The 14,469-nt window shown below is 39.2% G+C and overlaps 1 protein-coding gene across 1 annotated transcript in view; it reads left to right on the forward strand.

The window, feature by feature from the left end:
• LOC129713146 (thrombospondin type-1 domain-containing protein 7A-like) overlaps window positions 1–10,080 on the forward strand; it is a 354,070-nt gene extending 343,990 nt beyond the window's left edge. The window contains exons 27-28 of the mRNA XM_055661980.1: window positions 4,509–4,596; window positions 6,806–10,080. Coding sequence (XP_055517955.1) covers window positions 4,509–4,596; window positions 6,806–6,890 — 173 coding nt within the window. The 3' untranslated portion in view covers window positions 6,891–10,080. The remainder of the gene's footprint in view (window positions 1–4,508; window positions 4,597–6,805) is intronic.
• The last annotated feature ends 4,389 nt before the right edge of the window (window positions 10,081–14,469 follow it).

Genomic DNA, 14,469 nt, shown 5'->3' on the forward strand with positions numbered 1-14,469 from the left:
CCAAACTTTGCATGTCGCCTATGAACTCCGTGACACAATGCCCTTTTGATCTGAGTAGGGCAGCATTAGCTTTGGAATCTTTGTAAATAACCTAGGCCTGAAGACAATCCCTAGGTAGAGCATAAACTTTCCACCAGTGGCTTTGTTATCAAAACACCAGATATATCTGTGCCTCTCGTCTATAGATATGGCAAAGTATGCATCTTCAAGATCGATTGAGGCCCTAATCCAGCTGAAAGACAATTATCCATCTTAAACTGGGTAGCCAAACACATGATCAGACTAGCCAAATCCTAACCTGATTTGGCATGCTCCACTTTTCTGCAACATTGAGAAATATCAGAAATATACCCGCCTTGTTCTTGGGCAGACTACTCATCCATTGTGGGACGTCTCTGATTCCACTTGGATAACCATAGTTTCCTCTATAGACCATACGGACGGACATTTTTTGGCTTCTCTTGCTGCTGAAGATGCTTTTTATTTATTTATTTATTTATTTTGCTCATAACATATAATCAGATCCTTATGACTAGAGCTGAAACACAACATCCACTTGATGTGGGAATACGAGTTCCCATGTCAACTCTTGACTGTCAGAGTCACCAAGAATCCTCAGTCTTTTTCCTCCGAGTGGAAAAATAGCATAATGCAACCCTGAACCAGGAATTGCTCCTCATCCTCTGCATGAAACCACCTGTCTCAGTCGCCAGTGTGCGCAACACACTCTTCGACCAGCCACTCAATCAGGAATACTGGTATTGAGAGTCTACAGATTGTTATATATATATTTTTTATTCACAACATGAACCTGCAAGTCAGATAAAAAAAATGCTACATGCCAGATCGGCTTTCTGCTGGTAGCTACCTATCCCAGAGAGGACGGCAAAGATGTTTCCAATGAACTGGCAACTCTACTAACTGAGCTGAAAGAATTAAGCATGTGCTGAGGGAAACCTCAAACTACCTCACTCTACTGAGCAGTGTGATAACCTCAATTACAGATGTTGAGGTGGGCTCACGTAGTCACTCACCATGACAGAAGGGAGAGGAGTTGTACAATTTGATTGCCACAGGGAAGAAGGATCTCCTGTGGCTTTCTGACTTGCATCTTGGTGGAACCAGTATGTTGTTGAAGGTAATCCTCAGGTTGACCAGTGTGTCATGGAGGGGGTGAGCTGTATTGTACAGGATGTTCCACAATTTGAGGATCACCTCCCATGAATCCAACAATTCTAACTTATTAGCTACAGGTGATCCTAAACCTCAAGAAAACTAATTTCCATTCCTCTCCCACTCTGACATCCTGTCTTTTGCCACTTTCACAATTACAACAAACTACAGCATAAGATTGAGGTACAGCATCTCATCTTCCATCCAGGCTTGTTACGGTTCTCAGGATTAAACATTGTTTTCAACTGTTTTGGAATACAAACCCCTCCAGTTTATATCAGAATTGGCAAAGTTCTGATGAAAGGTCATCAAAGTGTAACATTAACTCTGTTCTTCTCTCTCCACAGATGCTGCTTGACCAACTGAGCATTTGCAGCATTCTCTTTTATTTCAGATTACCAGCAATCTCTGATCTATACTTCACAGCTCCATCCCTGTTTTCTTCTTTCGTTTCTGTTCTCATTAATTTTCTCTTTCTATCTCCTCTCAACACAACATCTGTGTCAACTAAGAGTTCACCACCCTTGCTCATGCAGCAACACTACCAATTGTGTCAGTTAGTCTCTCTTGGCCTCCACTTTACCACAGTCATTCCTTTTAATCTCTCCAATTCTTTCCCTGCTCTGCAATAGTACACATCTTTGATTTCTAATGTTTGCTAGTTCTGATGAAAGATCTTGATCTTAAATGTTAGCTTTGTTTCGCTTTCCATAGATGTTGTCCGACTGCCAGCCCTTTCTAGTTTTACAAATGCAGACTTCTGTTTTTCAAAGATATGCAGCGAATAAATGAATAGATAAATGTCCTTGCATCTCTCTGCATTTTAACAATTATTGCCGATTTATCTATACAGAGTATGTTTTTTTAAAGCATTGGCAGTAACTTAAGCCTTCGAACATTGTGACAGTCAAACGTTCTGGGTTTGCACAGATAATGGAATTCCAGTAGGTTGCATTAAAATGTTGCAGTGTGATTTGAATGTTTGTCAGTGGGTAAACCTGGTTGCACATCTCAGTGTCTCTGTGCATGTGGATGTGTCATTTTGTGTATGTGTGCCGTTAAGATTTTCCCATATATGTCTGATTGTCTATGCACGCATTGGTATATGTGTATGCATCAGCGTGTGTATGTGTCATATTATTGATGATAAATTCAGATCCCAATAGTAACTGTGGATTCTTTGATTGCAGTTAGAATTATAGAAAATTAGGCCAATTGTATTATTTTCCTACCTACACACTGTGGCCGAGGTATCTAAATCAAATAGAACCAGGTGGATTGGTAGGTTGGGCAAACTACAAAAAATAATTTCCAAAAATGTCTCCCAATTGAGTGGTGCAATTTATTTTTCCTTTCTTCTAAAAGTACTGGTTCATCCCTTGAATGCTGGCTACCCTTTCACATCTTTCTCACTTCAACCACGGACCTCGACGTTAAATCAAGGGAGCGTCAATCGATCCATTTTGTGATATCTCACACTTAACCCACCTTAGTTTCACATTCGAGCAGGATTTGTTTTTCTTTTGCTATGATTAATAGTAAGAAATGGTATCCTATCATAAATCCTAAGTGAATCTTTATTTATTGAAATATTACTTTTAAATGATGAAAAACATATTTTTTGTAGGTCAAATTATGTTTAAAAGCATTAATGGAGTGGGATGCCATTTAAATCTCATGTGTACATTCGGCAATATTACAGTGATTTACAGAGGTGTATTATGATTTTCATTACAACTTGAAAAACCAGGCTAATTTAAAAAAAACAGAATATCCTGTGATAAATAAAGTTTAAAAATCAGATCCAATCTATCCCTGCCATAAGTGTCAACTGAAATTTTCAAAATATGTGTTTGAACAAATTCAACCAGCTGCCATTCTGTGCCTTAGAGCATACCCAGGCTTCTGCTTCTGAATTAAAACTAGGCCACAGCTGGTTAAAAGCTTGTAGGATGAAAATTCTTGAATGAAAATATTTCAGATTGGAATATATGATTTGGAAAGTATTAAGATGATTCACACAGTCATCCAGAACCCAATCTTCTGCCAAAGTCTTGGAACAGTGATTATTTTGCATGCATTCATTGTAATTAATTGAAGATTACAATGGTCTTGTCATTCAATCCTTTCTCCTGTGCATTTGAATGCTTTGTCTAAGCAACCATAGCAACTTAAACTAATATAAAGCAGTCAGATTGTGAGATTGTCCCTCACAAACCGTGGCCTTTGGGAGCCATAGACTTTGATTCACTTCAAGTAACCGTAATCAGTGCTCTCAAGTTATTGATAGTTCTCAACCAATTTATCACAATTTCACCCTACATGTCCAGTGATCAACATAACCATTGGTAATTGGATTCTGCTTTCTTATTACAAACACTTAAGTCATCTGAGTGTCACCATTATTTGTTAATGTTTATACACACAATGTTATCGCCACTGTGCTTTTAATTAGTGAGAGATTACCGTCTACAATAAATAAAGTTCATGCAGTAAAAATCACTTCTAATCTGTTGTGTCATGGCATGACATCTGTTGTGCAGGAGGTACTCATTCCATCAATTTCCATTGGAGATAATAAAACATTCAAGAGTCAAATTATTGGATGAATGGTTGAATATGTGAAGTGACTTAATGACAGTTAAATTAAAACAAAAGGCTACATCATCTTTGATTAATTAAATATTGATGCTTTTATCATCTAAAAGGTAATGTTTCATCACAATCAACAAACAATTTTGTTGAGTATTTTGACTTGCATCCTGCATGGAACTAAAGTCCACAAATTGTATTTTAACATATATCAAGTAAAACACCAATTTACAAAATTGTGTGTGCATTGAAAGAAAAGTTGCTGTGTAAGATTACAGGGCCCTCAGTTGGAAGGGAGATGAACTGCTGGTGGGTTCATACTTGTGGCTTACTAATTCCCATAAACTGATTATATTATTCATGTATCCCTACATATGCTAAGATGAAGATTGCTGGATCTGATCCTCAATATCACAGAATGTATCCGGGTGGGAAATGAGACAGCGCAATGTAAATACAGCAATGATCTTTATATACCCTAACCATGCACTTTTAAAAAGTGATTCAATGTACCAGATTGTGTCATCAAGAATTTGGATACATCAGTTCCTTTCTTGAAATAGTGTGAAAATAAAGTAGGAGATATGGTAACAAGAGAACTATTATAATGCAAAGGTGGTAGCAAATTGCTAATTTTGTTTCAAAATAAATTTACATCTCCAGGTTACTGCCCACACTCAGTTGTAGATTAGAGAATCTCTGTATTCATTGTTAAAAGTTAACAAGCTATCTTTGCTTTTTAGATGGGAAGCTGAAAACATGGGTTTATGGTGTTGCAGCAGGAGGTTTTGTCTTAATAATCTTCATTGTCTCTATGATCTATCTAGCCTGGTAAGTTTGTGGTGATGTCCCATGCAGTTGAAATTATATAGATATAGCAATATACTGTAGGTATGAAGAATTAAGTATTTGTACTGTGTGCGTCCAACTTATTGAATTTCCACTTTCTATTGAAAATAACTTTCCTTAGGTGGCATACAACTTCCTTTGTAAATCACCAAAACTTGCGCATTAAAAAGTAGTTTGCATCATAATACAGCTATAAATAAAAGTGAAAAAAAAGCATGCACATTATCTATATAACTATCTGTTCACACATTGTATGTATGTATGTGTGCACATGCACATATAATCATTTTTCCTCAGACACACACCTTCATGATCCAGCCAAACTTCTGTTCTCAGTAAACAAATCCATGTTGTGCTGTAGCCAGGGAATGTGGTTAAATTGTATTTAAACTAGAATTAGCTTCAGAAATAAGCTTTAGCCATATTGATAGATACGAGTTGAATTTTATCAAATACAATCATTTCTTTAATCTTTTTCAATTGCTTGTGCTAACAACTAATTGACTTATGGCTTACTGATTTCTGACTGACATTAAGGCAGAACTATGTTATAATTGCAAATTGAATTAATCATTGCTTGGACAAGTATCAATATTATAGTTCCATAGAGTTCACAGCTGCAATGAACACAAGAAATCACTCGCAATTCCAAGTTTCGCCTTCCAGTGTAGATTTTGTAATTGGTTCACATGGTAAGCATAGTGTGGTCACAATATCTCCTTCATTGTTGGAATCTGAAACACATCAAGCCAAGAATGGCTCTGGTGACATGAATGTCATGAAATTTGCACTGTAAGTATTATTTTCTTCTTGCTGAGCAGGTACAGAGTCTATAGAAACAAGGAACTGCAGATGCTGGGTTACATAAATGAATACAAGGTGCTGGAGTAACTTAGCGGGTCAAACAGCATCTCTGGAGAATATGGATAGGTAACGTTTTGGGTCGGGACCCTTCTTCAATCTGAAGGGTCCCGACCTGAGACATCATCAATGCATGTTCTCTAGAGATGCTGCCTAACCCGCTGAGTTACTCCAGCATTGTGTCTTTTTTAGGTAACGGTGTTTCTTAAATTGTATTTAGATTATTGTTAAAAAAAATCCACATTTTTTCATGTCACCGCTTACGAGCATGCAAAATGAGATGTGTGGAAAGATGTATATTTGATCTCTATTTCTACTGAACAGCAAGCACTCTCTGATCACATGTTACAGAAGATAAGATGCACTCTGAACATGGAGCAACCTTCACACTGCCTAAAGCACCTGCCTGAACTCCCAACCTCAGAGTTCATCACTTCTACTGCATTTGGAAAATCTTAATTACCTGACACAATCACATTTATTTGGGACGAGAATCTCTCATTAAGATAATTTTTGATGTGGTAGAATTGTTGATTAAGCAGAATGACAACCAAGTTCATCTGTTTCAAGATTCAAGATCTATATCAAGATCTAGCAGTACATTGGGGCAGCTGGTAGAGCTGCAGCCACACAGCACCAGAGACCTGGGTTCAATCCTGATCTTGGGTGCTGTCTGTGTGTTTGCATGTTCTTGCTGTGACCATGGGGACTTTGGCCAGATGCTCTGGTTTCTTCCCACATTCCAAAGACGTGCAGGCTTTTAGGTTAACTGATTTCTGTAAAATTGCCCCAAGTGTATAAGGAGTGGATGCGAAAGTGGGATAACATAGAACTAGTGTGAATGAGTGATCGATGGCCAACATGGACTTGGTGGGCCAAAAGGCCTGTTTCCATGCTGTATCTCTAAATATAAATGAAACAAAATTGGCTCAAGATTCCAGCATCTGATTCAAGCATCTGCAGTTCATTGTGCCTAAATTAATCTGTTTTCTAGCTTATTAAATCATTGATAATTTAATGGCAAAATTCTGGATGTAACATCTCTTGGACCAAAAAGTCTTTATCAAGGCAGTTTATTCAAATTGATTTGAATGCTACAGGGACATCCTGCAGATCTCAGTCAATGCACTTGATTTTACACTTGTGATTATTATCCACCTCTAACTGAGGAACAGTAAAACCATTTAAATATCGCCTACATTGTACCTGCTGTGATCAGCTAAATTAAAAATGACACATAAATTCTTCTTGTGTATATTACATATGAATTATTTGAACAAATGTATTTATAGATTATTAGTAACTCGTCTTTGCCTTTCCTTCTTTGTAGCAAAAAGCCCAAGAAACCACAGAGAAAACAAAATAACAAACTGAAACCTTTGACCTTGGCCTATGATGGAGATGCTGACATGTAAACTCTTTTATTGCTTGTTGGACATCTCCTTTTCTCTCGTCACTCTAAAATATAACGTGCAGCTTTGTATGTCCAGACTTTAGTCCATTATAGAATTCTGTGACAGTGTGCCAGATTCTATAGCACTGTGACATTTTCAAGGAGGAGATGAAAAAATGTGTCACAAGATGTCATTCTCGGTATAATGCAGGACCTCAAATGATACACTTACCAAACTATAGCAAAGTAAATCCTTGATACGATGCTAAAGAACTATCCTACATTGTGGCAAAAGTAAACCTTACTTTTATCTGAATGACATTGAAATGCCAACTACATTAGAATTGAAAAGTAAACGTGCATCTTCAAATAATTGCTATTTGCTTAATAACCTTGTATCAAAATCTTGTATCAAAAGCTGCCTGTGTGAAAATGATCAACATCAATGACAGGAATCAAATGGAAAAATGGGCAAATGTTCACAGTTGTATCGCACATTTAACAGAAAGAGGATGTCTGATGGATTGAGAAGTTAAACTGCAAACCCTAGACAAGAGCAAGTTTCCAAATCTCCTCCTCCCAGTGATAAAAACAGAAGGAGTGGAAATTGATACTTCTGTCAACTGCTTATGGCAAAATTGATATTATGTGCTAGGTCGGAGCAAGAAGGATGGTTGAGTTGCTGGAAGATTTGCACAACTCAATCATCAAAAGTGCAAAATATAGAAGTAAAAATAAAGATTAAAATCCTCACCTCAGCTAATATATTAACATCTTCAATACTTTATGCTGCTGAAAATGCTTGTACCTATTAATGATGCAAACTATAAACTTGATTTTCCCAGCTAATGAAATGCTCTCTTGAAATGACTTATGGACAGTGGTCCACAATACTTGATAAAATGAGGCACTTTTTTTGCACTATATTAGTGCTGCATGATATGCACTTAACCAATTATCACCCTAGAATTAGTTTCTGCTTTCTTTAAAAAAAAGTGTCTCACGTTGGTAATATTAAGTAGATAGTTTGAAAGAGAGCAAACTAATGTTGTTTACTCATGGATTACAACGACATTGAACTCGGGCAGAATGAAATGGAAGTATTTCATACAGTGTGTGTACATGCATAAATGTGTGTCTAAGGTCACTGCAGCTAGTTTGTAAAATGTATCAGTGGTCAGTATAGTTGCAGTGTCGATAGCGATCTAGCTGCATTTTCTGAAATATGTAATTGTTCTGATCTTATGTGCTTATGTTGTGCAAACAGTCCACTGGCTCTTTTGCTAGTTAAATCATTTTATACGGTTTCTCTGTTGTGTCTTTTAAAAGAGCAACATATTTTGGTTATTTTACAATCATTACCAAATGTGAAGAAGAGCACAGACTGCAATTAGTAAAATATGAAATCCCAATTGGCTAATTAGGACAGCTAACCTGCAGCAAACAAAAAGTGCCACAAAATGTAATGCCTCCCATCAAAATTGTTTGAGAAAACTGAGGAAATTGAGAAATTTGAGGAAAGTAAACATACATTTATTATTATTATTATTATTATTATTATTATTATTATGAATATTATTATATTGCCATTATTTTTTTCAGCAGTCCTTTTTGTATTAAACTCACTATTTTGATAGTCTGAAACAAATTAAGCAGGAATTTTCTTCCATGTTTAAATATTGTAAAACAAAGAATGAGAGAAAGTTAATCATTGAATGAAGTAACAGAACACTTTAATGTCTTCAAAGTTGTATATGTTTTTAATATCCAGGAAATTATCAACATTTGATTTTGTCAAAATACAAAATATTTATTATGACAGAAATATTTTGGTAAATTTGGCGTATTTTTCTGAGGAGACTTGAATTTATTCACTAAGACAACAAAAAGTAAATTTGCATTTATTTTAAACTGCTGTTAAATATTAAATTATGCTATGTGGTTTGCTAAGAGAACAAACTAATGTTTACAATTGCTAATTCAATGGGAAATGTACTTATATTTCAGAGGGCAAAATAAAAGTGAATTTGCCAGTAGACAGCTGACATCTCTCAGCTTGTTCAAAATTAATAGTCAGGGAAGGAATGTCACCACATATGAAGCTCAGCCCTTCAAATTATCTTGCTTTCTTTGCATGTTTCTGAATGAAGGCAACAGCTATCAAAAGGAAATGCTTCTCTCTCATTCCAATGTGTCATTGTTAATTTGTAGATATGCCATTTTTTATTTTTTTTTAATTATGTATATTTTCTTTTTTCAAATATGAGGCCAATGTTTATGTATAAGCTCCAAACTTTTGTGGAGGAAAATAAAGCCCAAATTTTATCGAGTAACAATTATACAATTATAACAAAAACGTGGCACGTGCTTTATTGGAGGTTATTGTTTGATAGTATTCATTCTACCTTAAACGTTAAATAAAAAATAATCAAATGTTACTGTGTTCTTGTATTAACCTTGCCATGGCTGTCATTTACAACAATCAACACCTTAGTATTGGTATTGACCACTCTATCTATTTATGTACTACTTTCAGGGAGCTATGGACTTGGACCCAATGATCCCTCGGTTCATCAATACTGTTAAGTGCCATGCCATTAACTGGATACATCCTCCTTACATTTGACCTTACAAAGTGCAACACCTCATGCTTGCCCGGATTAAACTCCATCTACCATTTCTCCACTAATTTCTGTAAAAAATGCACCTGCTCTATCTTATCCTTCATTGTTCACAACTCCATGTGTTGTGTTGTTTGCAAACTTACGAACCAATCCATCTATATTGTTCACCAACATTTATTTATACACATATATATATTATATGAACAACAAAGGTCCCAACCTCCCAACTGCCCACCGACCTCCAGCCAGGATGACACCCTTCCAGAGGAACAATATTTGCTACGCTCCAGTTCTCTGGAAAGCATCTGTGGCAACAGTGGAAACAAACACCTTCATCGACTCCCACAATCTCCTCTCCAGCCTTTCTCAATAACCTAGGATCCCAACATATCCTGTGGGATGTATCCACTTTAATGTTCTTCAAGAGAACCAACACTTCTTCTATCTTGATCTCGAATTGCCCCAGTGTGGGATATATTAGTATACCCACATTGATCTCATGATCCTCCATGCTCTTCTCTTTGATAAATACCTGTACAAAGAACCTATTTAATACTTTACCTACATCCTCTGATTCCAAGCATAAATCCACTCCTTTGTACTTGAGTGATCCTACCCTCTCCCTCATTACGCATTTGTTTTTAATTTATGTTGCGATGGAGATGGTGGGAAAAGAGGTGGAGAATCTGCTCTATTAATCAGGGAAAATGTCATAGTGGCACTCAAAGAGAACATTCTGACGGGTTCATCCACTGAGGCGATCATCACCATCATCGGCAGTCACTCGAAACGAGTATGACTGTCCTCTTTTGGGAGGACGCCTGTGTGTGACTGTTTAACGTGGGGAGACTGGTGCACAGACAGCCATCACATGGTCCTTGACAGATCTGGGCCAGGATCCAGTCGCATGGAGTCCAAGACGCCCGGGGATCCTTTTCTGCGGTAGCCTTCATCCGAAGGGGGTAGGGAATGGGTGGAGGGGAGGGGGGAAGGGGGTTTAGGGGAGGAAGGGTGGGGGAGGGCAAGGGGTGTGGGGGAGAGGAAGGGGGGAGAGAGAGAGAGGGAGGAGAGGAGAGAGAGGGAGAGAGAGGGGGGGAGAGAGAGAGGGGGAAGAGAGAGAGAGAGGAGAGAGAGAGATGGCGGAGAGAGAGAGAGGGGAGAGACAAAGAGAGCGAAATGCAACCGTGCGTCACGCGTTCAGAATGTTCTGGAAATGAAGCATGCGCGTCTCATACACGAAAGCTGTCGGCAGCTCTATGGAATTCTCTATGTGGAGGCCACTTCTCTGGATGATTTCAAGAAAGAATTAGATAGAGCTTTTTAAGATAGCAGAGTCAAGGGATATGGGGAGATGGCAGGAACGGGGTACTGATTGTGGATGATCAGCCATGATCACAGTGAATGGCGGTGCTGGCTCGAAGGGCCAAATGGCCTATTCCTGCACCTATTGTCTATTGTCTATTGGGTCCTGTCACTGAACTCAAAATGACTTCTAATAGGTGATTGAACGGACTGCCAGTAGGTTCTCAACTTCCAGCAATCACCGCACGTGTGCCTCCTTCCTGGGCTTCAATAGCTGAGCATTTTCCTTATGATTAAAAAAATCCAATCCGCTATAAATTTGGTCAATTATTTCCCAAGATATTTGCTAAAATTTATCATCAAACTGACATAAAAAAAATATAACGGTTGCCCAGCTGCTGATCTCACAATTCAATACAATACAATACAATTTATTTGTTGTCATTTGAACACAGAGGTTCAAGCAAAATTTGGTTTCTGCTGTCATACATAGAAACATAGAAACATAGAAATTAGGTGCAGGAGTAGGCCATTCGGCCCATCGAGCCTGCACCGCCATTCAATATGATCATGGCTGATCATCCAACTCAGTATCCTGTACCTGCCTTCTCTCCATACCCCCTGATCCCCTTAGCCACAAGGGCCACATCTAACTCCCTCTTAAATATAGCCAATGAACTGGCCTCAACTACCCTCTGTGGCAGAGAATTCCAGAGATTCACCACTCTCTGTGTGAATACAAACAAGAAGAACCAAGACACAATTTACACAAACATACATCACCGTGAATCTCCTCCTCACTGTGATGGAAGGCAAAGTCTTATCTCTCCCCTGCACTCTTCATTCTCCTCCCGAAGTCAGATTCAAAGCCCCTGGCGGGTGATGGTAAATAAGTCCCGCAGCAATTAAAGCCACGCTGGGCGATGCAAGGCCACGCTCCGGGTCTTGGTGTTGGAGCCCCCGGCGGGCGATGGTAAATAAGTCCCGCGGCCATTTAAAGCCGTGCCGGGCAATGTAAGTCCCCGCTCCAGGTAATTTTCAACCCCGCAACTCGAGTGGGAGAAGTCATCATTGCGGAAGCCCCGAAAAGCGGTCTCCCACCAGGGACCCGCGGGCTCCCGGTGTCACCGTCCACCAGGCCGGCGGCTGGGTAAAAAAACTTTTTCCTCATCTCCATTCTAAATTGCCTACCCCATATTCTTAAACTGTGGCCTCTGGTTCTGGGCCCCCCCAACATCGGGAACATGTGTCCTATCTCTAGCATGTCCAATTCTTTAATAATCATATGTTTCAATAAGAATCGCTCTCATCCTTCTAAATCCAGTGTGTACAAGCCCAATCGCTCTATTCTTTCAACATATGACAGTCCCGCCATCCCGGGAATTAACCTCGAATTCCTCAAATTTGGAGATCAAAACTGCACACAATACTCCACGTGTGGTCTCACTATGGGCCTGTACAACTGCAGAAGGACCTCTTTGCTCCTATACTCAACTCTTCTTGTTATGAAGGCCAACATGCCATTAGCTTTCTTCACTGCCTCCTAATCTGGCACCATTCAGATAATAATCTGCCTTCCTTATCTTGCCACCAAAGTGGATAACCTCACATTTAATCACATTAAACTGCATCTGCCATGCATCTGCCCTCTCACCCAACCTGTCCAAGTCACCGTGCATTTTCACACTGCTCAGACACCTTGCAGAGTTTCTACTCCATTGCTCTGGGTATTGGAACCTCAGGTCCAAAGGCAGGTCAGATCTAACTAAAGGGCTGATGCCATGTTTTTGAATGCTGAATCAAGGTAACATATTTCATTTTAATATGTTACATTTGTTTAATTTTATGCATTTGACAGCTATTTTCTAAGACTTGTCAACTTTTTTAACCGCTTTAACATTGGTGGTATAGGTGCGTATGATGGTCACAATGGCCATCGGGCCTATTTCTATGATGTCCTGCTCCAAGACTCAATTTTAATAGCTTTTAAAAGTCTGAAAGGGACTGTGTACCACCCAGTGTACAGAAAACCAGGGAACTCCTGAAAGTGGTGCTGGACCAATCTATTATGTTTACTGTTTCTGCATAAGGTTGCGGTTGACAATTAAACTGCGCCCAATCAGTTCAATACCATCAGCTGCCACTGATACAAAAGTAAAGTACAGCCATGTGTGTGATGGAACTGCAGATGCTGATTTACACCAAACTTTGACTCAAAATGCTGGCCTAACTCAGCTGGACAGGCAGCATCTCGTCACCCATTCCTTCTCTCCATAGATGCTGCCATTCTGAGTTACTCTGGCATATTGTGTTTAAAGTACAGCCAAACTTGAAACCTGAATGTGTAGGAAGGAACTGCAGATGCTGGCTTAAACCGAAGATAGACACAAAAAGCTGGAGTGACTCGGCGGGACAGGCAGCATCTCTGGAGAGAATAAATGGGCGATGTTTCGGGGCAAGACCCTTCTTCAGACTTGAATAACAAGCAAATGATATTGAAGATATTCAGCAGGCTGTAGAGAGAGAAACATTTCAGGTCAATAAACTTTCATTTGAGAACATCATTTTTAATCGGCATATCCAGCCAAATGAACCAATAATGTCATTTAGTGGTTAAATCCTCACAGCCCTGCCACTCACTTGCTAAATCTCAATCAGATAAAAACACAGTTGTGACAGCTGTAGGGAATGATTGACATATATCGTTAAATCTGAGTTATTGAGAGTAATTTATTTCTTGTTGCCTCCAGGGTGTTGTGCATTACTATGTCTGAATACAGTGACCAACATGGTAGACATATCCTTGTGCTGATAAAATGTGTGGGAACTGCAGATGCTGGTTTAAACCGAAGACGTCACCCATTCCTTCCCTCCAGAGATATTGTCTGTCTCGCAGAGTTACTCCAGCTTTTTGTCTCTATCCTTGTGCTAATGGTTGCACTGGACACCACTTTGGAAAGTCCACTAAAATCTGAGCTGTGAGCAGCACGGCGGCACAGTCGTACAGTTGTTGCCTTACAGCGCCAGAGACTCGGGCTCAATCCTGGCTACGGGTGCTTGTCTGTACGTTCTCCCTGTGACTGCATTGGTATTCCACGGGAGCTCTGGTTACCTCCCACACTCAACGGGTCAGACAGCATCTTTGGAGAAAAGCAATAGGTGACGTTGCGAATAGGTGACGCTTCTTCAGACCTTCATTGAATCATGAACCATTCTGCATTTCCTTGATCACTGTCTGCTTTGATCTGTTGTTTTAGCTCTTAGCAGTAACGGAATCAAGGAACATGGGGCAAAAAACCGGAACGGGGTACTGATTTTGGATGATCAGCCATGATTATATTGAATGGCTCGAAGGGCTGAATGGCCTACTCCTGCATATATTTTCTATGTTTCTATTAACACAACCTAAGGTGTGCAAAGTAAGTAGATCAGCACATTAGTGTTTGGTGCAATAGTAATGAGCAGGAAACATGCTTTGTTTCCAGTGATAATGCAGACAGGTCGCCAAAACAGCCTGGATCATAATCACTGACACACACCTCTCTGTTTTGTGGGGAGAGCTGATAAACTGTTCAATATGGCAGAGGGAAAGTAAAACATGTCAGCTCACAAACCCATTGACCTTCAGTTTCAAACTGAAAGACCACTTTGTTCCATATGTCCCATTGTTTAGGC

Source organism: Leucoraja erinacea, chromosome 2 (assembly GCF_028641065.1).
Source record: "Leucoraja erinacea ecotype New England chromosome 2, Leri_hhj_1, whole genome shotgun sequence".
NCBI lineage: Eukaryota > Metazoa > Chordata > Chondrichthyes > Rajiformes > Rajidae > Leucoraja > Leucoraja erinaceus.